Source organism: Mus pahari, chromosome 20 (genome assembly GCF_900095145.1).
Source record: "Mus pahari chromosome 20, PAHARI_EIJ_v1.1, whole genome shotgun sequence".
Lineage (NCBI taxonomy): Eukaryota > Metazoa > Chordata > Mammalia > Rodentia > Muridae > Mus > Mus pahari.
Genome location: NC_034609.1, coordinates 42289770 through 42316949, shown reverse-complemented (window position 1 = coordinate 42316949; position 27180 = coordinate 42289770). Strand labels below are relative to the sequence as shown.

The following is a 27180-nucleotide window of genomic DNA, read 5'->3' as shown; positions in this document are numbered from 1 at the left end:
GGGAAGGTTTCTACTTTGGGAGTATGATAAAGAAAGGGCTTCATCAGCTCTAAATCCAACCCTACTTATGAAGAAGAATGAAGGCCTTACTTTAGGCCTGATGCCTAGCTAAGGATAGACCATCCTCAACACAGCCTGAATCCCTATACCATGCTAACACCACAGGAGGCAAAGACCCTCCTACCTCTAGATAATGTGAAGAAGAATCCAGTGGGCCCCTCTGTGCCCTTCACAAGAGCTGAAGGAAGGGAGCTATGAGAGGCAGCTCATTTTTCTCCCATTCCCTGGGGATGGATTGACTGGTTGTATGGGAACCACCTAACCTTCTGGAGGAGCCACGGCCTTCAGTGCACATGCCATCTAGAAATCTGGCCAAGGCTGTATGGTTAGCTTTTTGTCAGTATGATTGACAGCAATGACTTAAGGAGAAGGTTCACTCTAGCCCATGGTCTCAGAGCTATCATTCTATTGGGGTAAGAGGGGATGACAGGACAGCCTACCTCAGGGTGGACAGGAAGTAGAGCAGTAACAAGGACATGTTCCCAGCACCCTACTTACTCCAGTCAGGACACATGTCTTCTTTTGTAACTTCTCAATAATGTCATCGTAAAATGAATCCATCGAAGGATCGGCCATTCCTTAGGTCAGAATCTAATTTTCTCTGGCACCTTAGAGTTGTGCCTTACAAGTCACTTAGGTGATTTCTGAGCCAATCAACTGATAAGACCAACCACCTTGGGGAATTTCACCTCTGGAACATGCCTGTGTCATACCACTGGCAACACTAGCACTAAGCACTAGGTACTAGTATTTAGCTATAAGTACCAGCAGCAGCATTATGCTCACAGTCCAGTGTCCACCACTGTATGGGTTGTCTAATGGAAAAATTAGGGAAACTGAGTCAAGCTTACCACACATGAGGAATCTCAGAACAACCACCACAGACGTTCCTGAAATGAGTCCTATAAAGTTTGTTCTTATAGACACTTGTTAAGATTCTCCAGAAACATGGCCCAGGTTTCTCTTTAGCAGTATGGGAAGTAGATAAAGCAGAGGTGTGTGGGTCACGTCCAGCTTTCTGGTGTCTTCCTTGTGACTCAGGCAAGGCAGAATAACTAACCCCTTGGATATTATTTTTAGCAAACACCAGATCTTAACAGACAGGTTATTTTTAGCTGTAGACCTCATTTGACCATCTGTCTGGAGGGATGTGTGTATGTATATAATGTTTAAAAGGGTGGTTGTATGGTGCCAAGTTAACACATATTCTCCCATACAAAGAGATAGTCAAACACAAGACAATAATAGAGAAGTCTTCCAACTCATGCCTATTCCAGAACGCCAGAGCTCAAAGGAACAAAAACAAAACAAAACAAAAACTGGAGTTTTGATGCCAAGGAGTCTTCTATAGAAAACAATTCAGAAGACCCTGGAGAGAGAGTAGTGGACAGAATTGAATTCTGCCTCTCCATAAATAGAGATGCCACTCACCGCATCTCAGAGTCATTTCTGCATCTGCTCTCTGCAAAGGGCAAGACAAATGATTCCACATGCCTCTCTGGAAAATGCAGACACACACAACTCAGTCTGCTCACCACCCGCTGGGATCTGGGGCGGGGGACAGGGGAGGCAAGCAGATAGTGAGTGTGTGACTGTAACATGTAGCCACGCAAATCCACCACCAGTTTTGTGCCACTTAGAGAAACTAGAATGATTGTTGCTACCTCCGCAGATGTGGTGACAAGATTCTCCGAGGTGTGACTTTACAGGCACCCTCTCCTGATATCTGAATTGCTTTGTCTGTGACTCTAGCATCCGGGCACAGGCCCCCATATGTGGCGTGACTCCTACTGCTTTGCCAACAAATCAACTGGGTAGTATTGAAACCAGTCTACACTCAGAGTTATATCCTTCTCCCATCACAGTGCAGCTCCCTGTCAATGTTAGTTTTAATTGTTAGCTTGCAACAACTTAGTGTCACAAATCCTCTGTGGCTGATTTGACCATTGTTCTTCACACAAAACCCAATGGAAACCCTTGCTGCTGGTCCTGGCATATATATTGGCTCTTGGGAATCTGCTGGTCCAGGGGGCACTGGGACACATTGTAAAGTCATTTGAGTCTTTTAAAAAGTTTCTCCCTATTCTATCTATCTATCTATCTATCTATCTATCTATCTATCTATCTATCTATCTATCTATCTATCTATCATCTATCTATCTATCTATCTATCCATCCATCCATCCTCTATAGATTCTCTACCTATCTATCCATTCACATATCTGTATACCATGGCATAGGAGGTCACAACTTGTGGGAGTCAGTTTTCTCTACCAGGTGGGTCCAAGAGAACAACCTTAGGTTGCCATGGCTGGGGTAGCCTCCTTTATCCTCTGCCAACCCATTTGTTTTCATTTGATTCTTACTGTGCTGTATTCTATCTCTATGGTAATTGAAGAGAAAGCCTTCTGCCCACAGCTGCCTCAATCCCAAATGGCCGCAGGAGTAGGGGCCACCTAGGCTCAGTGATCTAGAAAAGGGCCACCTGGTTCTTTTCTTTTTTCTCTCCTCTCCTCTCCTCTCCTCTCCTCTCCTTTCCTTTTCTTTGGTTGGTCTTATATTTATTTTAGTAGTTTTGAAATTTCCCTTCGAATATTGTACTTACATCATTTCAAACTCACATTCATCTCCTTCTATATTCCCATGTCCCCTTGGCTCCTCAATGCCATGACCTCTTCTTTATTATTGTTACACACACACACACACACACACACACACACACACACACACACAAAAAAAAACCTGATGAATCCATTTAGTATCTCATATATGACATAAAATATACACCCATGAAATCTTAGCAATATGGTCACCTAAATGAACCCAGCACAATGACAACAGGAGAGAATATCCCAATATGGACGGGAGTCTCACAAAACCTCACCCTTAGATAAAGAGCTTCTGGCAGTAATGGCTGCTGAGAGAGGGAGAGCCAGTCTTTCCTAGAAGTCTGCTCACTCATAGGCTATCCCATCACAATCTGCTACCCCTGTACTCACTGGCATATTAGCACCCCACCCTTACAACAGTGGGAATTGAAGCCCACATCTGGGCCAGAACAAATATGCTCAAACGTCACCGCGGTTTGCTTTCCTGCGTTGAAAGATGGCTCACTGTAATGGTGAATTTGTTAAACCACTTTGGTCCCCGGTGGGTCCTGCATGCACCGCACCCACCCAAGAGCTCTCTGGATTCTCGAATGAAGGACGTACATATGTCGGTTAATTTTGATATGCCTTGATTAGCTCAATGTCTGGGCATTTCCAATCCTCCTTGAGGCTAGCTTATATTTTCTCCTGGTATTCCTGGCCTAACATCTTCTAAATCTATGTCTTATCTTTGCTGCCATGTTACTTTCCAGGAAGCCCCTCCGTTGGGCTGCTTTCCCTTTCCGCCTACATTGCTGGATGAATTGACTTTTCTAGCTCTTAAATCTGATGATCCCTCTCCCTCTGAGTCATGGCAATTCTCCTTTTCTCCCCTCTCTTGCGGTCCTTTATCCACACAATCTAAAAGTCCTGCTCCATCTTCCTGTCCAACCAATGGCTAGATGGCAATTCTTTATTATCAATTAAAGCCAACTGGGGGCAGGGACCCTCAAGTCTAGAACTGGCTTTTGAGAGCTGAAGTAAGACAAAGCATTAGGACTGATTCCCAACAGCTCACAACCTGCTTCTTCTGGGAGGTCACCTCCCGGATGAACAGTAGTGGAGGGAAGACATCCATGGGCTGTGGAGATGAGACATAACAGGTTCAGATTTCAACGACCTTGGATTTCCCTCTGTAATGAGGGCTTCTTCATCCACCTTGAGAGATCACCATTGAGAGTCAATTAAACATGCAATACATATTTTTTTGTGTCTGACATGTGTCGCACACAGCAGAAACCCAATAGTCTCATTTCAGGTTAGTTCTGATCATGGCCACAAGGTCACATTCTGGGTCTAAATGAAATGTCTGAGCCTGGCTCAGGATGTTCTTTTTTGTCTGCAGGTGATTCTGGAAAATGCTTGGTTTCCTTCCCACTCCACGAGGGTTCCCTGCTGAACCTAAGGATGAGGGGACACACCCATATCCCCTACTTCTCCTGTTTCCAGCTTCTGGTACAGCTGGCAATTCCACTGGCTTCTACCTTCTGCTGAGAGGACCGGTCGTCTCTCGGACTTCTTTCTTTAGTGTGGGGCTCTGCCCTGACAGACTCCTTCCCAGACGGACTTGCCCCCAATTTTGATACTTCCAAGGGTTGATAAGCTGGAAAGTATTAAAAACATTTTAAATGCTCACACTAGCCATCTAAGTACGTATGGGGCAGTCTCAATGCTGCCCGAAGGTCCATGTCTGGACAGCACTCTCTGTTTTATTATTCTTAGGTTGGACTCATTGTTTTAATTATTGCAATCTGATGTTGAGTCAAGATTTAATTACCCGAGGTTAATCTATTTCTTAGTAATGAGGGAAACGGACTTTGCCGTTAGAGGAATGAAGGTAGACACACCGCCCGTGGCTCCCCTTCTTTTCAGATAATTGCTCTTCAGGGAGCAATAAATAACTGTGATTCAGTACATGGGGTGGCCCTCAGCTACAGACACAGGGAGATAAGTGAGAATCAATATGTCAAGCCACCACTTTTGAGCCACCTTGACCAGTGATCATTAAGGTCAGAATCTGCCAATTATGGCCTGTGGGTCAAAACCAACCTGCACAGTCTAGTTTTTGATTGCTCACATGCTGAAAAAAATGCGCTTAAAAAAAAATTCTAAAATGGTTTCACCAATCATGAGAAGGCTATGTAAAAGCCTCGTCAATCATTTTTTAATATTTTTGAAAAATTTCAAATATGATTACTTTCACGTATGTATACGTGGGCAGACAAACTTAATGCAGGTGCCCATGGTGGGCAGGGGCATCAGAATTCCCTGGAGCTCTGGTTATAGGTGACAGTGTGGGCGATGGGACTTGAACCTGGGTCCTCTGCAAGAGCAGTGCATGCTCTTAACCACTGGGCCATCTCTGCAGATGGCTCGTGAGTCCCTAAGTCCGGAAAGACTTATTATCTGGGTGTCAGTGAAAAAGTTTGCTCGTCTCTGAGATAACATAAGGTCTTAAATTTGCAGCCCTGCTGGTTGTTGAACACGACAGGACAGCACCAGGTCTCCTGAAGGGCTCTAATTAACAGTCTGATGGAGTCACATGCCCGGGAGGAAAAGTGTCAGCAGGGAGGTGCTCTCTAAAACCACATAATTTAGCCCCGATCCCAGGAACTCGGAGATTTGTGTTCAGAAGCCCTGTCCTACCAGTTTGTGCTAGTTTGAGGTGGAGGCTTTTTTTTCAAATGGCTTTATAGTGGAAACCAACCACAGCCTTGTCTGCAATCCTGTCTAGGCTGAGACCACACTCACTGATGTTAAGTCTGTAGTTGCACTCGGAGACGCTGGGCAGCTTGTCTCCAGATGTTGGACTTCTCATTCCAGCAAAAACACTGCAAATTTAAAACCTTCTTTGCCCCGTTTTTCTCTATCACGTTACACCAGAGCTCAGCCAGAACCCTGTCCTATATTAGAGGACACCCCTCTAGACTGGAGCATTCATGGGAGGGGGGTCAGAAGCCTGTCATTTAACCTCAGTAACTGGAAAACCTGCTCATGAAGAAAATCTGTAATAACTCACCAATCAGTTCTTGGGTACTATGAGAAAGGGAGGAAAAAAAAAGCACTCTATGAAAGAGATTACTTCTTCATTTTTTTTAAAAAGGCAACTCCACATAAAATGAGATGAAGAGGTTTAAGATGACAGAAGAGTCCTCCGCTCTCACCACCAACTTACATCTGAAGCTCCTTTTTTTTCTTAATGTACAAAGACCCAAAAGAAAACAAAGTGGAATACAGAGAAAATTCCACGCATCGAAACATTTTTCAAAGTCCCAAAGATGAAGCTCTCTTAATGGCAAACCATGTCTTCATTTAACATATGCCACGAGCCTACTGACTACACAGCCAGGTGACTACTGACTACCCAGCCATGAGCCTACTGACTACCAAGTCACGTGACTACTGACTACCAAGTCATGTGACTACTGACTAGCCAGCCATGAGCCTGACTACCCAGCCACGTGACTACTGACTACACAGCCAGGTGGCTACTGACTACCTAGTCATGTGACTACTGAGTACCCAGCCATGAGACTACTGACTACCCAGTGCTCAAAGACATACAGGAACAGGAAGCTCAAAATAGGCTGTTTATTAGCAGAAAACTAGATGGCGGAACTGAGATTCAAGGCGGAGTCCCCATCACTCTCTGATTAGTGGGGGAACTCTGAGCATCCATTTGGTCACTGAGCCTCCCATATCTTTCTCATTGATGTCTCTTAGCTGGCTTTCATCATCTCTCCATCAGGGTAAGGGGCCATTCCACCAAGTCAACACCCTACAAACACCATGATAAGCAGGGCAGGGTCTAATGATGGCTGCTAGCTTCCCATTTATAGCTGGAAGCCATCCCCAGAAAGGCATCCGAAGCCCTTTGCGCTATAGCGCCAGCTTCCTGATTCCAGACCATTCCTTCCCCTTCAGTTTCCCCAGGTTTTCCCAGCTACTCTTCCGACCACCGGCCTCCAACTGCTCAGCCCTTGACTCTTTCCTGGGGATGAGCACCAGGAGTGCCCCACCCCCTACCTCTGTGTTTGCTGTCTGACTTCTGCTTCCCTGCCAGAAGAGTGTCCCGTGGGCCTCTACAAACTGTAGGTTCATCAGGGATTTGAAAGTGTTTGCTAAATCTCATTAACATTAATCTCCGAGCTTTGGGAACACAGTGACCTTGGGCTTTCCCAGAACATAAAGAGTCTGCCATATTCCCTGTTCTATGGGCAGGGTCAAGGTTGATTTCCTGTGGATCATGGGAAGTTGATGGCTTCCTGCATCTCCAGTCTCATTGTCAGTTGCAGAATTAACTGGTCTCGACCCAGATTTACAGAATGCTTTGGAACAAGCCAGCCATCACAATGATGCTTATCTCTCTCAATTGTCCCCATTAGCCTCTGAGAAAAGGATGGTGGGTGTCCTCGGTGTGGCAGGGGAAGAAACAGGTCCCGAGGAAGCTAAATGAATGGATAGTCCCAGGAAACAAAGAGCCAACCTGTTCTGGCCATTCTGTAAGACTAGCACTCCAGTGGCTGGGGAGAGCTGGGGTGTCACAGGCTAGGAGCAAAATGACCTTAGGCCATCATTACCTCTTTAGTAGTCATTGCCTAGCACTGTGAGTGACCTAATATCCCGTGACTCTGGTAAATCTATAAAAATGAGGCCCAAGAATATCACCTGAGGCCCATTACAGACACATCCCCACTTTACTGTGTCCCTCCCTGATGTTTCCAGAAAATGTATTTGAATGACATCTTGATTTATAATTTTACTTGCTATAAAAACTTTATAAAACTGTCACTATTTTGGAGCATGGTATCTGGGGTGATTTGAATCTGTGTTCCTGAGCCATGGCCTCTCGTACTTGGCTCTAGAATAAACTCTTTCTTATTCCTATTGACATGAGAGCTGCGTTTTTATGTGAACCTCCAGAGTATGAAGACAGTGCCTCTGCCTGTGGCTCCTGGCTATCTGATCGGACTACTCCAGTTGAGCTGAAGTCATACCGGGCAGCTAGACAAGACAGTAGCTTTAGCTTAGCCAACCCACAGCTACAGAGGAGCAGTAGGGCTGACAGAGAGGCTGTTAGATGCACATAGAGGAGCAGTAGGGATGACGGAGAGGATGTTAGATATACTCAGGTCTCTGGAATCGGCCAAGCATGAAAAAAGAGAGAGGAAGGCACAGCCTAAGAGCCAGGACCTCTTGTTTCTATGGAAACCTGATGTTGCTGCAGCCCCATGTCAGACCCTAGGGCTTATTGTCCCACCTCAGATGCATCCTGCCCCATTGTCCTTGCTGACACACAGAATGAGCGCAATCCCACAGTGCACTTCGCCATCTGTGTTTCATTCGCAAGGATAATGTGTCATTTTAAAAATAATAAGACCATTTATTTACATCTGCTTTTTTTTTCCCTCCCTCTATTTGCTTGGCGGCAGAGTGATAAAAAAAAATGGGAGAAAATTATCCAAACAAAAATATTTATGAGTAAATAGCTTATAGAGATGGCGAGGCTGTGACTATCTAATTCTGGTCCCGCCCACCAGAGCAAACAAAGCCAGTGCTCCTGGCAGCGTGATTGAATTGTATGCAATTATCACCAATCTTTTAAACATGATGGTAACGAGAGAAGTATTAGCATAGATTAGGACAGCCTCGAAACATTTATTTCCCCAAGAATATGACTGCTGCTTCTAATATTTTATTCATGGAATGGAGGAGATGCTATCTCTTATTCGTTTAGGCAGCTTGATCTGATACCATGTTCACAACTTCCTCCACGGGTCTCCGGAATGCAGCTACGAGACAATGTGGTCACAATGCAGGTCAGTTTATCCAAGCGCTCGATTCTCATTGGACCTCTGGGTTTGCATCCAGATTCATCAACTACTTTGCATGAAGTAATTCATCAGGGACCTGGAGAGATGGCTTAGCCACTAAGAGTGCTTGCTGCTCTGACAGAGGACCATGGTTTAGTTCCCAACACCCATGACAGGATGGCTCATAACTGCCTGCAATGGCAGTTCTGGGGGAAATCTGAGGCCCTCTCATGGGCCTCTGAGGGAAACTGTGCAGGTGTAACACACACACACACACACACACACACACACACACACACACAAAGATAAAAATACATTTTAACGTGGTGGTGCACGCCTTTAATCCCAGCACTCAGGAGGCAGAGGCAGGCAGATTTCTGAGTTCGAGGCCAGCCTGATCTACAAAGTGAGACCCTGTCTCAAAAAACCAAAAAAAAAAAAAAAAACAAAAAAACAAAAAAAAAAACAAAAAAACAAAAACAAAAAAAAAAACATTTTAAAAGGTATTTCTGGGTCATTCTCTGTTTTCAGTTTAGACACATTCTAGAACTATCCAACTACCTCACAGCAGATAAATGCAAATAAAACTAAAAGTAAACGCTTTAACACATGGGAAGAATTCCCTAATTTTCACATTTGGCCTTAAGCTTTGGGCACTGATGAAGTTTTAGGGAGTCCCTTAGCAGCTGCAAATAGAAAATCAAGACATCCCTGGGTCTATGATCTGGTTTAGTATGTGCATATTTCATAGGCAGGCGATCATCTGCCTAGATTATCTGCAAGATGATGCATAATAAAGAAGGTGAATTCAAACAAAGATGGGAAAGTGCTCAGCTGGAACCCCTTGAGGAGATCAAGAGCCCTTCTGCAGGGAGGTTCTCCTTTTAAGGGTTTCTTTTGGAAACTGTTTCTACTTGAAAAAAAAAAAATTCCCTGACCATTTAGGTGCTCTGAATAGCTGCAAATTGTGGTCGTGTTCAGAAAATGCTGGCAGATTCCAGCTGATGAATTCCAGTCTAGCAGCCAAGATGGTCAGCTAAATAGAGCATTTATCAACCACAAGACCTTCATCTGATTTTATTTTGTAGTGCAGCCAGATGTAGTTGAAAAGCATGGATGGAGCTGTTCGGACAGAGTGGCTGAGTGTGGCCATAGAGGAGAAGAAAACAATGCCCCCGATGAACCCAGTTTCACTGAGTAGGATATATAGTTCTTACTTTCTACAAACATTTCCCTGAATAGTTGAGTTGGAGGCACAGATTCCCACAGGCCCGCCATTCGCTACATGGATCAATGGACTATGCCCCAGGGCTTGGTGGGATGGTTCTTGGTACCAGGGCAGCCATCAAATGCATTCATTAGACCGATAAATGATGGCATAGAGGTAAGACTAAGCTAGCAACTGAAATAATATAGCTTTGACTGCTTATATAACCGTGCAGGAATGAGGACCCAGTAGTATGTTCTGAGATAATATAAACTTTAGGAATATAGGTCATTTATATATCTATCTGTCCACTTACCTACTCATCTGTCCATCCATCCATCCATCCATCCATCCAACCACCCACTCACCCATTCACCTATCCATCCATCCCATCCCATCCATCCATCCATCCATCCATCCATCCATCCATCCATCCATCCAAACACCTATCAATTCATTCAGTCAGCCAGCAACCCACCCATCTACATATTCATCCACCAAACAGATTCTGACTCTATTACACATCTGATACCATACTTGACCATGCAGATAGACAGATGGGTCGAGGATCTAAGGGTCCTGGTTTTAGAAAGTATCATTTTGGTAGAATATCAGAGAAAGTCTATGCTCAAGCTTGTGATGGAAAATGTATCAGATTCCCAAGTGCAACCTGTGATCTACAGACACTGAGCTTCCAATCTCACACGTCAGCGGTGCTCCTTATCACTCCTCCCTTCCAACTTAACAAGTAGCTCCTCCTTCATACTAAGAGCCGGAGAAATGCCAGGGAGCAGGCAGAGAGAATCCTTGTCCTCCTCAGAGCATGCAGACACGGACACCTGGTTCATTTAGGAGACATGTTAAGAAATCCTGGGGAGTGAGGAGGAGGCAGAGGAAGATGACCAGCCACATGCAGGGGGCTAAAGGTCACCTCCTCACTGTCCTCACGGTGTGCTCAGTGAGAAAGCTGGCCACGGAAACAGTGAAGACAAACAGGCAGGTTCCAAACACTTGCTCAGCATGGGACACCTCCGCTCTGATGCCAGCTCATCTGCCTCTCCCCAGAGCAAATACTCCCGGCTGGCTCCTCCTTAGGAGATGGCTTCATGGCGGGAAACACACCACGTGGATAATCAATGTGACTTTGCTATCACCTGAGCTAGCAGGAACCAGAGGTTTAGAGTCCCCACTCTAGATAAGCTCGAGATGTACACTAGCTTTGTCTCTTCTTGGGTCGGTACTAAGGAGCCGACAGCAATGGGAGAGCAGCTGCTCTCAAAGGGGTTTTGATCGTCTACACTTGTCATTGTCAACATACACACAGACACCCCCTCTCCCACTCACATATACACACATAGACATACACACACAGACACATGCAGACCCACAAAGACAGACATACACATATACACACAGGGATACAGGCACATCCTTCCCCCCCCCTCTCTCTCTCTCACACACACACACACACACACACACATACACACATACACACATAGACATACAGACACAGACATGCACACCCACACCCATGCACATACATGCACATGCACACACATAAACATACACATAGACACACACAGATGAACATACATACATATACAGAGACAAACACAGATATGCATGCATCCTCCACACACATACATGCACATGCACACACATACACATGGATATACAGACACATACACACATATATAGACATACACAGAGACACATACAAACCCATATACATAGACACACACAGAGACATACACACAGACACAGGCAGGCAGATACACATGCATACCCATGGACACACACACAGACACACAGACATGCACACACACATATGAACACACATACACTTCAGGTATTGTGAGCTAAGTCAAGTATAACTCACATCAAAGTTCATAGGTCTCAAGTGAAGATTTTTGAAATCGTTTTAAAGTTATGTGTTTATGGGTACTTTGCCTAAAAGTATGTCTGTGGCACCATGCATGTGTCTGACTCCTGAGGAGGTTCGAAGAGGACATCTGATCCCCTGGGACAGATGTTACAGGTGGTTATGAGTCACCCTGTAGGTACTGGGACTTGAACTCAAGTCTTCTACAAGAGCAGCCAGTGCTTTTAACTGCCAAGCCATCTCTCCAGGCCTTCATCTACTTTAACAACAACAACAACCACAACCACAACAACCTACTGTGACGGTGTATGTGTACCTTTGTCAGTGTATATGTGTAGAGACTACAGGACATCTCATCTATTTCCTTTGGGACAGGATCTATCTGTGGCCTGGAACTCATCAACTAGGCTAGACGGACCAGCAAGTCCCAGGAATCCTCCTGTCTCTGCCTCTGCAGAGCTAGTGTTACAGTGTGTGCTGCCACATGCTGCTTTTTTAGACATGGGTTCTGGGGATCAAACCCTGGTCCTCACAGTGTGGAGGTAAGCGCTTCCCCTACTGAGCTTCCCTCTCGGGCACCAAAGCATTTTCTTGAAAGACAATGTTGTAAGCTCTATGCTGGACACCCAGCTGGCTAAACGTACCCAGAATAGCGAGGCCTCTCAGTAGCTCTCTGGGAATAAAACCAGCGTGGAAGACCACCCTCGGCTGAAGGGGCCTAACACATCCACATGAATCTTAAGAGAGAAGCTGAGCCCAGTAAGGTTATGATGGCTTGAGCCAGGGAGCCTGAACATGACGGGTGACTCCTGTCCCTTTAAAGAGCCAGCGCTGCAGCTTCGCAGGCTCAGCAGCTGGGTGCAGCGTTCCTGCTCGGCTCACATGCTGAAGTCTTAGAGATTTCTTTCCTCCAGATTGTGTTTGTGTTGCCTGCCTCAGCACTGAACTCTGGAAAACCCCGCAGAAGCGGCACTCGCCATTCATTGTCTTTGATTTTCCAATTTCAGTTCAATTGAATTTCTACTTTTTTGGGGGGCTGCTTGTATATTGTGGCTTGGAATACTTAATTCAGCTCTATAATGATATACTTGTTGCCTCTCAACAACAGGCACAGAGCTTCGGACCCTCTGTGTGTCGCCCGCATAAACTTTAAGAATGTTGTATAAGGATCCTTTCTTTTCTTTTCTTTTCTTTTTCTTCCAAAACAGAGGGCTGCTGAGCTGGGCAAAATCACATCATTTGGCCCTGCCCCCCTCAGAAGAAATGATGGTAAGGACCTTTGGAGGGCTTAGGGTTACAGGAAGGCTGGTGTGTGTGTGTGTGTGTGTGTAATAAGTATGGTGTGAGTGATATGTTAGAATAGCGACTCGTGGCTGAATATAACACACCAGGCCAAAGCAGTTCAATGTGTAAGAGGTATTACCGGGGACAAAGCAAGTAAGAGAGAAAGACAAAGGGGAAAAGAAACAAAAGGGGGGTGGGGAGCGAAAGTTCTATCTGTTTTTGGGTGAGTGTGGGAAGTGGGCTCTGGGAAGGTATGTGGTTGTCATAGCAACAGGTGACATGACACCTATATGTGACATCCTGAGTTTGGAGTAGATCAAAACTGGTCTTTTGATGCCAACAATGAGCGTTTGTATATTCCTACGAAAGTGTGTGTCTGTGTGTGAATACATGTGTGGTAGGTGAACAAAAAGGCTCACTCTGGGAAGCCATCAATCACCCTCAGAGACAAAGGAAATACCAGCCCCGGGGTCGATGGCCCAGCAGGTAAAGTGCACGCCTTGTAAGCTTAGGACCTGGGTTCAGATCCCTTATAACCAAGCAAAAGCCAGACCCAGTGTGGTCCGTGTCTGTAATCCCGACTCTGGCAAAGCAGGACAGGCAGAGTGCAGGGGCTCACTGGCCGGCAGGTCTAGCTGAGACTGTAAGGTCTGTTTCTGAGAGAGATCCCCATCTCGAACAAAGGTAAGCAGTAGAGGAAGACGCCGACATCTGATGGGGATGACTTCTGAGCTCCTCGCACCTGTGTGCACACGTGCGCGCACACCTACCCACAGGCATGCTTGTGCATGCAAACACACATATCCAATACAGTAGCCATGGAAACAGGGAGGGTTGGGAAGAGAATGGGAAAATGAAGTCAAGGGAAAGGACTAAGATTTTCTACTCTCCTCTTTGTTTTTTAAACCGGAAGCAATTACATTTTTAAAGTAGCCGCCACAATTTAACACGAATTTCTCTTTCTCTCTCCCTTCTTGTAATTTCCCATGCTAACCTTCGGTGTCTTAGCCCTCAAGAGTAAATCTTGGGGCCATTTCACCTCATGTCACCTCTCTCCCTCTGTCAATGAGCATACAATTAGAACTGTCAAGGTCCTCAGACTGCGCTTGGCTGTGAAGAGCCAATAATTTCTAATTTGTGATCTAGGTCAACAGAACTTTTCTGGACTTACGGTACGGTATTCTAGGCTGTCACTATACTGCCATCAGCTTCCGATAGTCACTTGTGACCACTAAGCCCCACAAAGGGTGAGTATGACCCAGAAACTCATTTTTTTTTTCAGCTTCAGTTCAATTAATCTAAAGCTTAAATGAGCACATTTAAGCAGTGACTCCTTCTTGAATGATATGACACTAGGCCAGTAGATACTTCAAGGAGACAGGTGACAGTTCAAGGAAATACGCGCCCTGGCATGGGTTGGCTCACATGTGAATTTAGAAACTAGGAATGAACCAGAGTAGGGGGATGGGGTAGATTTTCAGCAGGGGTGTGATCTAATCCAGACTCTTAGGAGACACACAGGACCGCTGAGAAAACAGAGATGAGAGGATCTCTAAGCCTGGATGGCTTCACTGGGAACACTGAAGGGAAATGTGCCATGCTGAGCCCATTGAGGAAGGCTGGCAGTCACAAGGTGAAGCTGGCTTCCAGGGTCAAGCCTAGAGGCGTCTGGAACAAGGAGCTGCATTACCAGATTAGCTCTCAGACAGCGGGAGGGTGGGAGATGAATAGGAACCCACAGTCCGTGTGGTGCGGGACTTCACATGAGCTACCGGGTGGACCTGGAACTTGGGAAAGGACTGGGCCACATCGGGTGGTAGCAGTGTACATTTAAGCCAACATATAGATAAGGACCATGCTCAGGCTCAGTTTAAACAGGTCAGATGACACTGGCTTTATCTGAGCATGATATCTCCCGAGACTCATGGCGTGAAGGGAAATGAGGCCTGAGGCTTCTCAGATGGCTCATTTTCAGAAGACTTCAACATAGGAATTAAAGAAAAGAAATTTTATACTGAAATGTTTTGTTAGAGCCCCTAATTCTAAAAGCTTTTAAAACACTGGGTAAAAGAGCAAAAAGTCAATATGGGCTCTAGCCAAAGTTCAGGGCATCTGTGCATGACGACATGTGATCTGAGGGATGAGTGATTTTACAGAGGGCTTATAAGGGGAAGGGCAGAGATGGCAGGAAGAGAGGGGGCACACATGGATATCCTGGCTGTACCAAGGACAGTCTGGGTAATCTTGGGAAGAACTATGCCCCCTTTCTTCCCCTATGCCATGTGACCTTCCCTTCCCTTCTACAGGGAGCTCAAGAGCCTGAAGAGTGGATAGATAGATCATCTGATGGAAAGACTAGAAATAACCAGGGCCACCCAGCCCTGCAGAGTGCCTGTCTGGGTCACACCCCAACCCGTTTATCTACTGAGATCCAGCCACCACACTGTGTGTAAACGTCTCATTCCTGCCTTTATGGTCTCGAGAGCCCTTGACTCCCATATGTTCCCTTTGGTGGGGAGCTGTGCTCCATTCTCACAAAGAAGAAAACGGAATCCTTTCCACTCACCTCCCGGTCCAGCAGTGCAGGTGACACCACGGTGACAATGTCTCCTTTCTCGGGATCGATGTAGAACATGTTAGGAGATGGCTTGTCAGGCGTCTGCTGACGGATGTTGTACCTCAGGAGAGCATTGTCAGTGGCCGGGTCATCTGCATCAAACGCTGTCATCCGCATCACCGTGGTCCCTAAGGAGTGCAGGGCCAAAGGGTAGGAGACAGTTATCAAAGGGGCAAGATGGTCAGGGCCTCTCCCCCGTGGGCAACGGCGAGGGAATAGCCTGCCCATCACTCTCTGAATTAAACAGACAAATCATTTCCCCAGCTCTGCTTCTCCTGCCTGCTCCATCACATTAAAGGACCCAAAATACAGAAAAGAAAGCTCCCCTGTTCGGCGGAGTGACAGCTTAATTTTTCCTTCTGCTGATGGGCGATTTATTTTTTTACGGGCTTCCATTGCATTTTGGATGTGGCTCCGTGACAAGAGCTTCTGAAACTCTCACAGGATGCCTGCCCGTGTCTGGGACAGGTGCTGGGGAAATAGAAGCACAAAGGGGGTCGGTCATACATCATAGCAGCCTAGAGCTCAGAGAGAGAGAGAGATGGATAAAGGGACAGAAATCATTAGTGCGGGGAATGGAGGGGGCAAAGAGCGGCTTCATCTGGCCCAGGCTCTGAGGAGGTTCCCAATGGGTGAGGAAGTACCAGCGAGGTGAAGGATAAGGGCCTTCAAGGAAAAGCTACACCAGGAAAAGAGGACATGAGGCAATCTTAACACTGCTAGACGACTGCCACCCTCAGGTACTAGCAGGCATAGAGAAGATGGTGACATGGTGCAACCTTGCCAACACAAGCAGGAGACATGGGCACAGGACTGCCTTCCATGAAGAAACAGACTGCTCGGCAATGCCTGGGCTGGTGGTGTGCCATCTTTTGTGAGGGTCTTGCTCACACACCACTAACATAAAGGGTGTCTTAGTCAGTGTTTCTATTCCTGCCCAAACATCATGACCAAGAAGCAAGTTGGAGAGGAAAGGGTTTAGTCAGCTTACACTTCCACATTGCTTTTGATCACCAAAGAAAGTTAGGACTGGAACTCAAGCAGGTCAGGAAGCAGGAGCTGATGCAGAGGCCATGGAGGGATGTTACTTACTGTCTTGCTTCCCCTGGCTTGCTCAGCTTGTTTTCTTATAGAACCCAAGATTCCCTCCCAGCCCAGGGATGGCACTGCCCACAATGGGCCCTCCCCGATAGATCACTAATTGAGAAAATGCCTTACAGCTGGATCTCATGGAGGCATTTCCTCACCTGAAGCTCCTTTCTCTGTGATAGCACCAGCTTGTGTCAAGTTGACACACAAAACCAACCAGTACAAAGGGAGACCAGGATATTGACTTACAAGGACAACTGGGCTTCACTGAGTGAAAGTAAAACATTGGCCTTCTTGACACCTACTCTTGGGGAAGCTCATGTCAAGCGGTTTGCACGAGGAAGCTCATGGGTAAACTCTCTGTGGTGGCAGGAAATTTGGAATCAGCCTAGCTGTCTAGCAACAGGGGAATCAATAAGAGACTAGCATCTGCCTATTAGGAAAGACTTTGAAGTTTTTTGGGGGCAGATCTGATATGGTCTACCACGGACAGCGCTCCAGGTTACACCATCAAATAAAATACATCAGGGTGACGAGCAATTCATACGCCACTTGTGTGAACATCCTTGCCATGGGAACTCCCACAGCAGGGGTGCACAGTGCAGGTGCTATCTGCATCTAAGGAGAATGGAAGGGTTGCAACAGTGAAGCCTCCTACTGGTCATGTGGGTGAAATCTGAGGACAGAGAGGGTAATGGGGTTGGGTTGGTCATGAAGGAACAAGGTTGGTCTAATCTGTTATGCTCTCACAGAGTGGATGCAGCCCTTCTGCAACTAATATTTAACTTTAAAAACAGTGTAATCATGAACACTGACAGCCTAGAACCCCAACCATGACAGCCTAGAACCCAACCATGACAGCCTAGAACCCAACCACACAAATATGGCTACTTATCCTGATGGTTTTTTGAGCATCATGACGATGCTCAGGGTGATGTACCTACCCGACCAGAACTGTTACCTGACGTGACCTAAATGGCAAGAGAGCTGTAATTTCAGTGGAATAGTCATATATATATATATATATATTTTATATATATATATATATATATATATATATATATATATATATATATATATATATATATATGCTTAAAGGCAACGTTGAGTTTATTGAGCTCACCCAGGATCCTAGAATTTGTTCTAAAGCTTACACATTCCTCTTACTGACAAAGCTAGAACATTGATTTATTTTCCTACAACTAATCAGAGTCAGAATTTTTAACCATTAAGTGCCAGTGGTCAGGTTAATAATCACTCTAGAGCTTAGGTGGAGTTTTGATGAACTTCACCCACGCTGCCATTAGCTGTGTGTTGCAAGGTGTGTCTATAAATATCTTGTTTCTTTGCCTTTGAAATGTTGTAGAGAAAATATGGGGTCTGATACAGGTATAGAACATTCTTGGCAGAAGCAGATCCCTACTTGTGTCCCAGATGTTGGGAGATAGTGTTAATTATGCACACTAAGCATATTGTGGATGAAATGGGAGTTTCTTACCCAAGTGGCTCTATACAGTCACCCTCAGCCCACCAAGTTGGTACCTCCCTAACCTCGGAAGAGAGGGCCACCCAAGACTCTCTGCATAACTTACTGACAGATTTCAAGCCCAAGATCTCATCTAGGAGCATGTGAGCTCCCTTTGGCTGAAGGCAGAGAAGGAACCTTGCCCTCATCAATTCTTCACCAACATCTCAGGTTAAGTACACTTGACACAGTAGATCTCCCTTGGCTAGTGTCTGTGGAATGCTAATTGATTGAAACTCTTCACCAATCTTCATTTAATTGAAGTCATGGCTGAAGGAAGAAAAGAAAGTAGAGAACCGAAGTCACCATGGCTCCGGGACTCACACGCGAGTTTGGATGGTTAGGGGAGGTGGAAAAGACTCCAGGGGAAACACCTCAGTGTGCACTGGAATGCTCATTCTGGGCATCTTTGTTCTCAAAGAGTTGATCAGAGGAGAGAACCAGGTCTACCCTGAGAGAGCCCCACAGGTACAGAGAAAATGCCTACACTTTATTTGATTGTTGGGAAATAAGAAAGACTGGCTTAAAGCCCTGCCTTTGTCTTTACCCAGGGGTAGAGACACAGCTCACTTTTCTCCTTAGGAAATTCCACTTCTGTTCTACTCCACGCAGCACGAGAGGACAGAACTGCTGAGGTTTTAGTGTGAGTGGTCACCTACAGGCTCATGTCTTCACGTGCTCAGTTGCCAACTGGCGGCACTGTTTTGGGAGGTTGTACAAACTTTGGGAGGTGGAGTCTTGTTGGAGGAAGCAGATCACTGGTGATGGCCCTTGCTGTTTTATAGCTTGAACTTGCTTCCCACCCACTCTCTGCTTCAGGTCCACCCAAATCTGAGGAATCCCAGCGGCATGATCCCACCACCATAGAGCTATACGTTGTCATATCTTCTCTACTATCGTGGAGTGTAGTCCCTAAAAACGAGAGCCAAATTAACCCTGCCCCCACTCTTTCCGTTGCTTCTTGTCAGATATTTGGCCAGAGCAATGAGAAAAGTTACTAATATAATTATCTTGGTTCTTATACACATAAACACACACACACATGCACAAGCACACATATGCACTTTTATGCGCTAAGCCCTACAGGTATATATTTGAGCTCTGTAATGATTCAACTCATCTTACAAATCTTCCCAGTTCATCTTCCACCCATGTGCAGTGTGTTAAACCACACACTTGCATACCCTGGGCTTTGTTTTAATTCAACTGACCAGAGCTGTGGTCCTGTCTGTAGAGGGGAGTAGCTGGCCTCTTGCCCAACTAGCCTTGGGAGGTATTCATTAAAGTATGTACCAGTCACCAGTCGTCAGTGGCCATAGACAACTCCAAGGTCAACAGCTGCATCTGTGTGGATGTCCCCACTGTTAGCCTCAGCTCTGTTCCAGTTCATGTGCCCCAGACTCCAGGAAGAACCCATCCCGCACCAGCCCAAGAACCTCCTGCCATGCTTGTCTGGTGCGGTGTGTGTTTCTGGGTGGCAGGGAAAGGCTAATTACACTATAGACCCACATTGGGTTCTTCACACAATCCTTCTCTGTCTTTTCCCCTGTCACGATATTCAGAGTGTCAGAATAAGTGATAATCACCCTGTCACTCCCAGGGCCAGGCAACCCAGCAGTAGCCCTCTGGAGAAAAATGAAAGAATTACAGGTTGGTGGCTGAGAGCCTCAAGTTAGCCAGTCATTTTCTGTCATAGAAGAATACAACTGCCAACCTGACAGGCTGAAAAACAGTGGCTGGCATCCTGATTCGGGCAGAGAACCCCTTACTCTCCACTGCAGATCTCAGATGGAGGAGATCCAGGGTCTGCTATCTGGTGTCTTGACCATGGAATGAACACACCTGAACTTGGCTTCCTGCAACTGGGAGTCTATGAGCCCTTGCCAACAATGGACTTTTTCTAGCTGGCCTTGGGGTGGAGGCGGGGCCCTAAAAGATGCCTCAGTGTGCACCGCGTGTGGTATTCCTTTATCTTTTGAATTTTTTCTTTTCATATTTTGTTTATTATTTGACAATTCCACACATATATACCTTGACCTTATCTATGCCTAGGCTCCCCTCACCATCACTGGATACCTCCGAGCACCTGTATCCCCATCATACTCTCTCCCTTTCCCTTTCATGTTGAGTCCAACCGTGTTGCCCGCTGGCTCCTGGTTGATATTGTTGTATTGATCTTGCCCTGGTCATTGTAACTATAGTGAGTTCACAAATGTTGCTGCCATGTCCTATCCGGATTATCCCTGTGCTCCTAGCATCTCTGGTTCCTCCTTTCCTTCCCTACCCCTTCCATGGTGTTCCCAGAGCCTTGGGGGAGCGAGGGAGGGAGGTAGAGACACCCCAGTTAGGGCTAAGCACTCAACACTTACTTATTATCAGCATGTCCCTCACACACACACACACACACACACACACTAGAATATATATTAGAATTATATATATATATATATATATATATATATATATATATATATATATATATTCCAAAATGTTGCCCTTTGTTTGGTCACCAAGCATCAAACTCCTTTTTAGAAAATCATTATTCCTACAGTTGAATTATATGTCACAGGCATTTATGTCTGTGCACTGTACTTCCAGCAGTGATGCAAGGGCAGCTGTAGGCCCTACAGTGGGCTGTGCAATGCTAAAACATATGAACAGAGCCAGGAGATGTTGCCTTGTAAAGTTCTTATGTGTCACAAAACAGCAGCAGGCACATACACAGACACACCCACACACAGACACACACACAGAGAAACTTCATTGGATTTTCCCCACTCTCTGCATTCCATCAGGAAGTGTTGGTTCATATACACAGTGTCCTCTATCTACAACATGGCTCTTTGGAGGTGTATGGAACATTATAACATCTAATATCTTTAACCCTCTTTAATGACAGTTCACTCTCCCTACATATATGGCAAGCCCAAGAAAGAAAGATGCAAGTTTTAATGGTGTGTGTGTATGTGTGTGTGCACGCACGCACGCACACACACACACACACACACACACACACACACACGTGCATGCATATGCACTCACTCTTATAGATGTCCTAGTATAACTTTGGATATCATTTCTTAGGCACTAACCACTGTTTTGTGGAGACAGGGCTTCTCACTGGCTTGGGACCCTAAGATTACCCAAGTCAGCAGTGTGGTGCAGGCAGCTGCAGACCTTACAAGGTATATGAGCTCAGGGGACCCATGTGTCCCTGCCTCCCTAGCCCTGGGACTATGCGCCTCTCTCCCATACCTGGATTTTTAAAAACGTGGCTTCTGGGGCTCGAACTCAGGTCCTCAGGCTTACGAAGCAAGCACCTAACCAGCTAAGCCATCCCCGGATAGCACTGGTATTGTGATTTTTGATGACCAGACTTTAGAGCTCAATTTGGAAGGGCACATTGCTCAGGGAAGTGTTGACAGGGTACACTTTGTGGGATCAGACCACCTCAAGTCTAGCCCATGCTTTCTCTGTGACTAGACATGTGAGGAATGCACACACTTAGCTCTCCTTCCTGTGGTCTCAGCATCCCTGAGAACATAGGAACTGACATGTAAATTGTTGAATGATAATACGAAAGACAACCACTTGGCCTGCTGTGCACCCACAGGCTGCCCACATTCCACACTGCCTGTGTTCCTGGAAAGCCACCCACGTAAGGAGGCTTAAATGACATCTTAGGGATGTAAATGGTGTCTGGCTTCCAGTTGACCTGCATCTATCACAGGTCTGCTTTGATGATGTATACACTCCAAGTCACTCCCCCGACTGGATTTCAGGGGTGTTTGCTCACTATCCTCAGTGCTTTCCTGGCATGTGTGTGGGGAGAAGGAGGTCAGCTCTCTGTCCTAGGGTGAAGGGCAGAGGGAAGATTTCAAAGGTCAGGAAAAAGAGGAGGGGAGAGGATAGAGGCTGGGAGAAGCAGGTTTGCATACCCATCCCCTCTGGCCCTGGATCATTACCCAGGGACTGTCATTAACCAACCTAGACACCTCCCACAGTTTTTGGGTGGTGTTAGGCAGAGAGGGTTTGGAATGAGGTAAGTTTTGGGCATGAGCTCTCAATGACTTTGGTTCCTTTTTTGACAGCACTATTGTCCCAGGGTCTTCAGTGTGTAGCCCTCTGTGTCCAGGTTCCAGGTCAGGGATGATAACATCTTAGGGAGGTGTAATGGTATCCTAGTTCCAGCTGACCTGCATCATCTCAGGTATGCTTTATCTCCCTTTGATGATGTGTCCACCCAAGCCACTCCCTCTATCTGGATTGAGGGGTATTTGCTCATTGCTCCAATGTTCTCCTGGCAAGTGGGCTGGGAGAAGTAGGTCAACTCTCTGTCCTAGGGTGAAAAGCAGAGGGAAGATTTCAAAGCTGCGGGACCTCCTAAGACAAGATCACATGATCACAGTCATCTCACTTTCTCAGGCGGGTTGGGGACAGAAGCCACCTAAGGGCTCAGCTGTTTTCCAACTCATGGTATCCACTGTGCTACTGACACCCAAGTCTGCGGCAAGCCAGACTTCCGACTTTTCTGGCACAGATGGGAACTGGCAGTTTAAAATAAGTTGTTACAATGTTGCTGTGCTGGACATTTGTTGGAAATGTAAAAGTAACGGTAATTAAGTGGAACCAGAAGGACCAAACGAGGAAAGCGGGCAAGCCCAGTAGACACCATGGTGAATTTCATTACTTTTGACTTTTTGACCTTGAGTGACATCATAGTGATTCCCCTCCAGCTGCGAAGAGCATGCTTTTGGTTCTGTTAGTAGATTAACTCTTCGGCTGTTAAGAGGCCTAGTGTGCCTAAGTCCCTGGTTCCTTAGAGTTTTCTGTTTCCTACAATCTCCCTCCCTCTCCTCTGTAGTGTATGCACACCCATTGATGTGCCACACCCATATGCGCATATGGAGGCCAGAGGAGGACCCCTGATATCCTGCCCAGCCACTGTCTGCTTTATTCCATTAAGATGGGGATTCTCATTGAATCTGGAGCTAGGCTAACTGCCTTTCAGTACCCAGCAATCCCCTTGTTTCTGTCCCATCAGTGCTGGGGTTATAGGCTTTCATGACTCTATATTTTTATGTTGGTGCTGGAGATTAGAACTCAGAACCTCATACTTTCAAAGGGAGGTCCCGTCTCCACTGAGATGTCTTGTCAGGCCGTGGTGTGTGTGTGTGTGTGTGTGTGTGTGTGTGTGTAGATGAATATGTACCTGAGTGGGCATGCATGTAGAGTCCAGAAGTGTCATGTGACTTCCTCCATCACTCTCACTGAGCCTTGAGCTTGCTGATTTGACTAGATTAGCTGGCCAGTGAACCCAGAGATCCTCCTGCCTCCACTCTCCTCTCAGTATCAGGGTTGCAGGCACATGTCATCAGGCCCAGCCTTTTACATGGAGGCTGGGAGAATCTCAACTCAGTTTGTATTACAACCTTATTAATTAGTTAATTAATTGATTAATTGATGCTTGTATGACAATTACTTTACCAAGTCATCTCTTCATCCCCACCTTTTTCTGTATACTTAATATTAACCAAGAAAGTAGGATTCTGTTGCTTTCCAGTAACCATGGCAATAGCTAATTCAGGGGGAAAAATCAAACTGAAATACGCAGTCAGTTTCTTAGGTATGATCAAGTATTCAAAGCAGATCCACTTATTTGAAATGTTTGCTACCAGGGATTAGAGAAGCCCTCTTTTAGGGGTTAGGAAATGGCAGCTCCATTAGTGGCTTCAACAGTTCACTGAAGTTCAGCCATATTCATGTGTAGTTCCTTCTCACAATGACTGTGGGGTCAGCCATGGGACATTCTTTGACCAGTGGTACATAGACAAACCTTATACAAACCGAAGCTTGGGAGTTCTACACACAGGACTTAGCTTCCTAGAACCCAGCCTCCTTCGGTAAAAGCTGGGCTGCCCTTGACTGTCCCTGGCTGACACCCTCCACTGACACTGAAGGTTGAAAGCATCCTTTACCGGACAGCCTCCAGCGAAGATCAGCCTAGGGACAGCTGCCTCCGGTGAGCCCAGTTGAGCCCTTCCCAACTTGCAAATCATGAGCAAATACATGACTTCTGTTTTATAAGGCATGGAATTCTAGTGTGGCAATAGACGACCGGTAAAGGCATATAAATTAATGACTCAGTACACACAAGTTAGAAAAATGATACATAATTCAACAGAGACTTTCGTTTCAATGTGGGACTTTCCCATTTTAAATAGGTAACTCAGCAGGTTTAAGAGTTAGACTAAAAAAAAAAAAAAACAAAAAACAAAAAACAAAGAAACAGGTGCAGGAAAGAGAAACAAAATCTGCCGAGAACAAACTGCAACATAGTTGCCAAATGTCAGCGCCTCACAGATGGGTTTTGGGAGCCACCAATGAAGCCACCATGAAAGCCAGGCCAAGCGAAGGTGTGTGCTGGCACTGGTTGCTTTGTTACTAGGTAGAGCTGGACTTTTCATTTCCAGAGCACAGAATTAAAGTCCTGCAAAGTCTACCCTCTGGTTGCAGGTCTGTGTTGAGTAGGTGCTACCAACCAGGATCCCAACTCTGCCCTTCAAAGTGAGCGTGCCTTCAATTTCGAGGTAGTTGCTAACTCTGTTTAATTGTAGCCCCTAAGTGTCTCCGGGGCGGCTGCGATTACCACTGACTTGATTTGAAATGCAATAGACTTCGCCTCTTCAATTTTCTCTCCTTCCCTGGAGCTAGTTGGGTTTTTTTTTTTTTAAGTACAAATTGGCAGTCAAATATGTAATAAGTTATGACACGTTTGCAATGGCTGTCTCCCATCTGCTTCCAAAGCTTGTTGGGTTTTGATGTGAATAAAGGAGTGATGGGGATGGACTCACCTTAAGATTGTCTTAGTGTCTCAGCGGTCTGCATCTTGTTTGTCTGGGGAGCCACGTTTTAATTAAGCCAGGGCAGGCTAGGCTTTAGGAAAAAAATAAATGTTTCTGAGAGCCTAAGTAACTAACAGCCCAAACTGAGATCCTGCCTGTCAGCAGTCACTCTGCTGCTGTCCTCCTGGGAGAGTATATGCATGTGTGTGCATGTGTATGTGTGTGTGTATGTATGTGCATGAGTGTCTCTGTGTGTGTCCAAGTATGTGCCTGTGTATCTGTGTCTGTACGTATTCATGTATATGTGTATGTGCATGCATATGTGTATGCATGTGCCTTTATGCATATATGTGTGCACATGCATGTTTGTGCATGTGTGTGCATTCATGAGTGTGTATGTGTGAATGCATGAGTGTATATGTGTGTATGTAGGTGCATGTGTGTATGTGTTGCATGTTTGTATGTATGTATTTGTCCATGTATGTGTATGTGAATGTATGCATGTGTATGTGCTTGTGTGTATATGTGCACATGTGTGTATATGTGTGAAAGTATGAGTGTGTATGTGTGTGCATGTATGTGTGTGCTGCCTATGCACCTGTAGATGCTCATGCTTACACAGAAGAGAGAGGACAGTTCCTTAGGACACATCCATCTTCTTATTTTTTGGGGTGCAGGGACTCCCACTGTCATCTATCTGGGCTCACCCATTCAGGTAGACTGATTTCCCAGCAAGTCCCAGGAATCCTCCTGGCTCTGTCTTCCAGTGCTAGGTTTAAAACATGCACCACCATGCTGTTTAAAACCTGAGCTCTGGGGAACCAAACTCAGGTCTCACACTCGTGAGGCAGGCACTTTATCAACTCTGTTGTGACCCCAGCTCCTTCATTTTTAAGGTGATATTTTTCTTAAACCTATTAAAATGGGTATTATATATTTATTAATATTTATAATTATACATATTACTAAATATATATCACACATATATTATGTATAAATATATAATTATATATATTAAGGTAGTTCTATATATTTTTCAAATTATCCATTTTTTGATGAAGGATAGAGGGGTGCTCTCTGCTGAATTATTTGATCATGCCTAAAACACCCTAAAGAAGCAAGTGTAAGTAAACACACTGTCCTTATTGTCCACCCTAATAAAGAGAAATGTGAATATTGGCACAGCATGAAGCAGCTGAAATTCCTAAGTGTGAAAATGCAGTTCCACAATACCATAAAACTAACCAAAAAGATGTTCCATGTGCGTCAGTCCTTTAACAGATTTAACGAGTTTTACAAAGCAAGTCCAATCTTCCTTGGGTCAGTGTAGTGGGGCATTCGGCGATGTCTGCAGATGATTTTGGTTGTCAGAGAATGAACTAGACATTGACATCTAGTCAGCAGGAACCAGAGGTGTCATCGTCACGGGAGCATAAGAGCTCTCAAGACCAGAAAAAAATGAGACTCTGTGCTCGTCAGGGCATGAGTAAACTGAATGGGAGTGGGAGCCAAGAGAAAGTAAAAGAAGGGTGGGATAGCATTAAATCATCTCTCGACTAGCTTTAAGATACTTCTTGAACATTTATTTTTACTTATATGGATATGTGTGTGTGTGTGTGTGTGTGTGTGTGTGTGTGTGTAAGCATATGCTACATATATAGGGGTGACCACCTAGGCCAGAAGCACCTGCCAGACCCTCTGAAGCTTGAGTTACAGGCAGTTTTGAGGCACTCGGCATGGGTGCCGGGAGCCAAACCCAGGTCTTCTGCATGAGAGCATTCTTAACCTCTGAGTCATCTATCTGTCCATCTTTTAAATACATCCTGACTTTTTGAAAATTACATTTATTTATTTGTGTGCATGTGTGTGTGTGTGTGTGTGTGTGTGTGTGTGTGGTGTGTGTGGTCTGTGTGGATGGGCACATGTACTCTAGTTTGAGCACAGAGGTCAGAGGTCAACACTGTAGCCTCCTTCCACCTTCACTCAGGTTCCAGGAATTGAACTCAGGCATCAGGCTTGCCCGGCAAGCACCTTACCCTCCCAGCCATCTCTTCAGCGTCTATTACATCATAAGGTAGTAATGGAGGTTGGGTCAGGATGGCAAGTCATTAGTTCTTGTCTTTCATTGACTTATTGTGAGAGACACCCTGAGAGCCCCTTGTCTCTTTTAACGGAAGAGATCACCATGGTTGCTCTTTAACACTAACCTC

General features: G+C 45.6%; 1 protein-coding gene across 1 annotated transcript in view; it reads right to left on the bottom strand.

Annotated features, from left to right (window-relative positions):
* Cdh13 (cadherin 13) overlaps positions 1-27180 on the bottom strand; it is a 1027905-nt gene that overhangs the window by 215371 nt on the left and 785354 nt on the right. The window contains exon 7 of the mRNA XM_021220018.2: positions 15461-15639. Coding sequence (XP_021075677.1) covers positions 15461-15639 — 179 coding nt within the window. The remainder of the gene's footprint in view (positions 1-15460; positions 15640-27180) is intronic.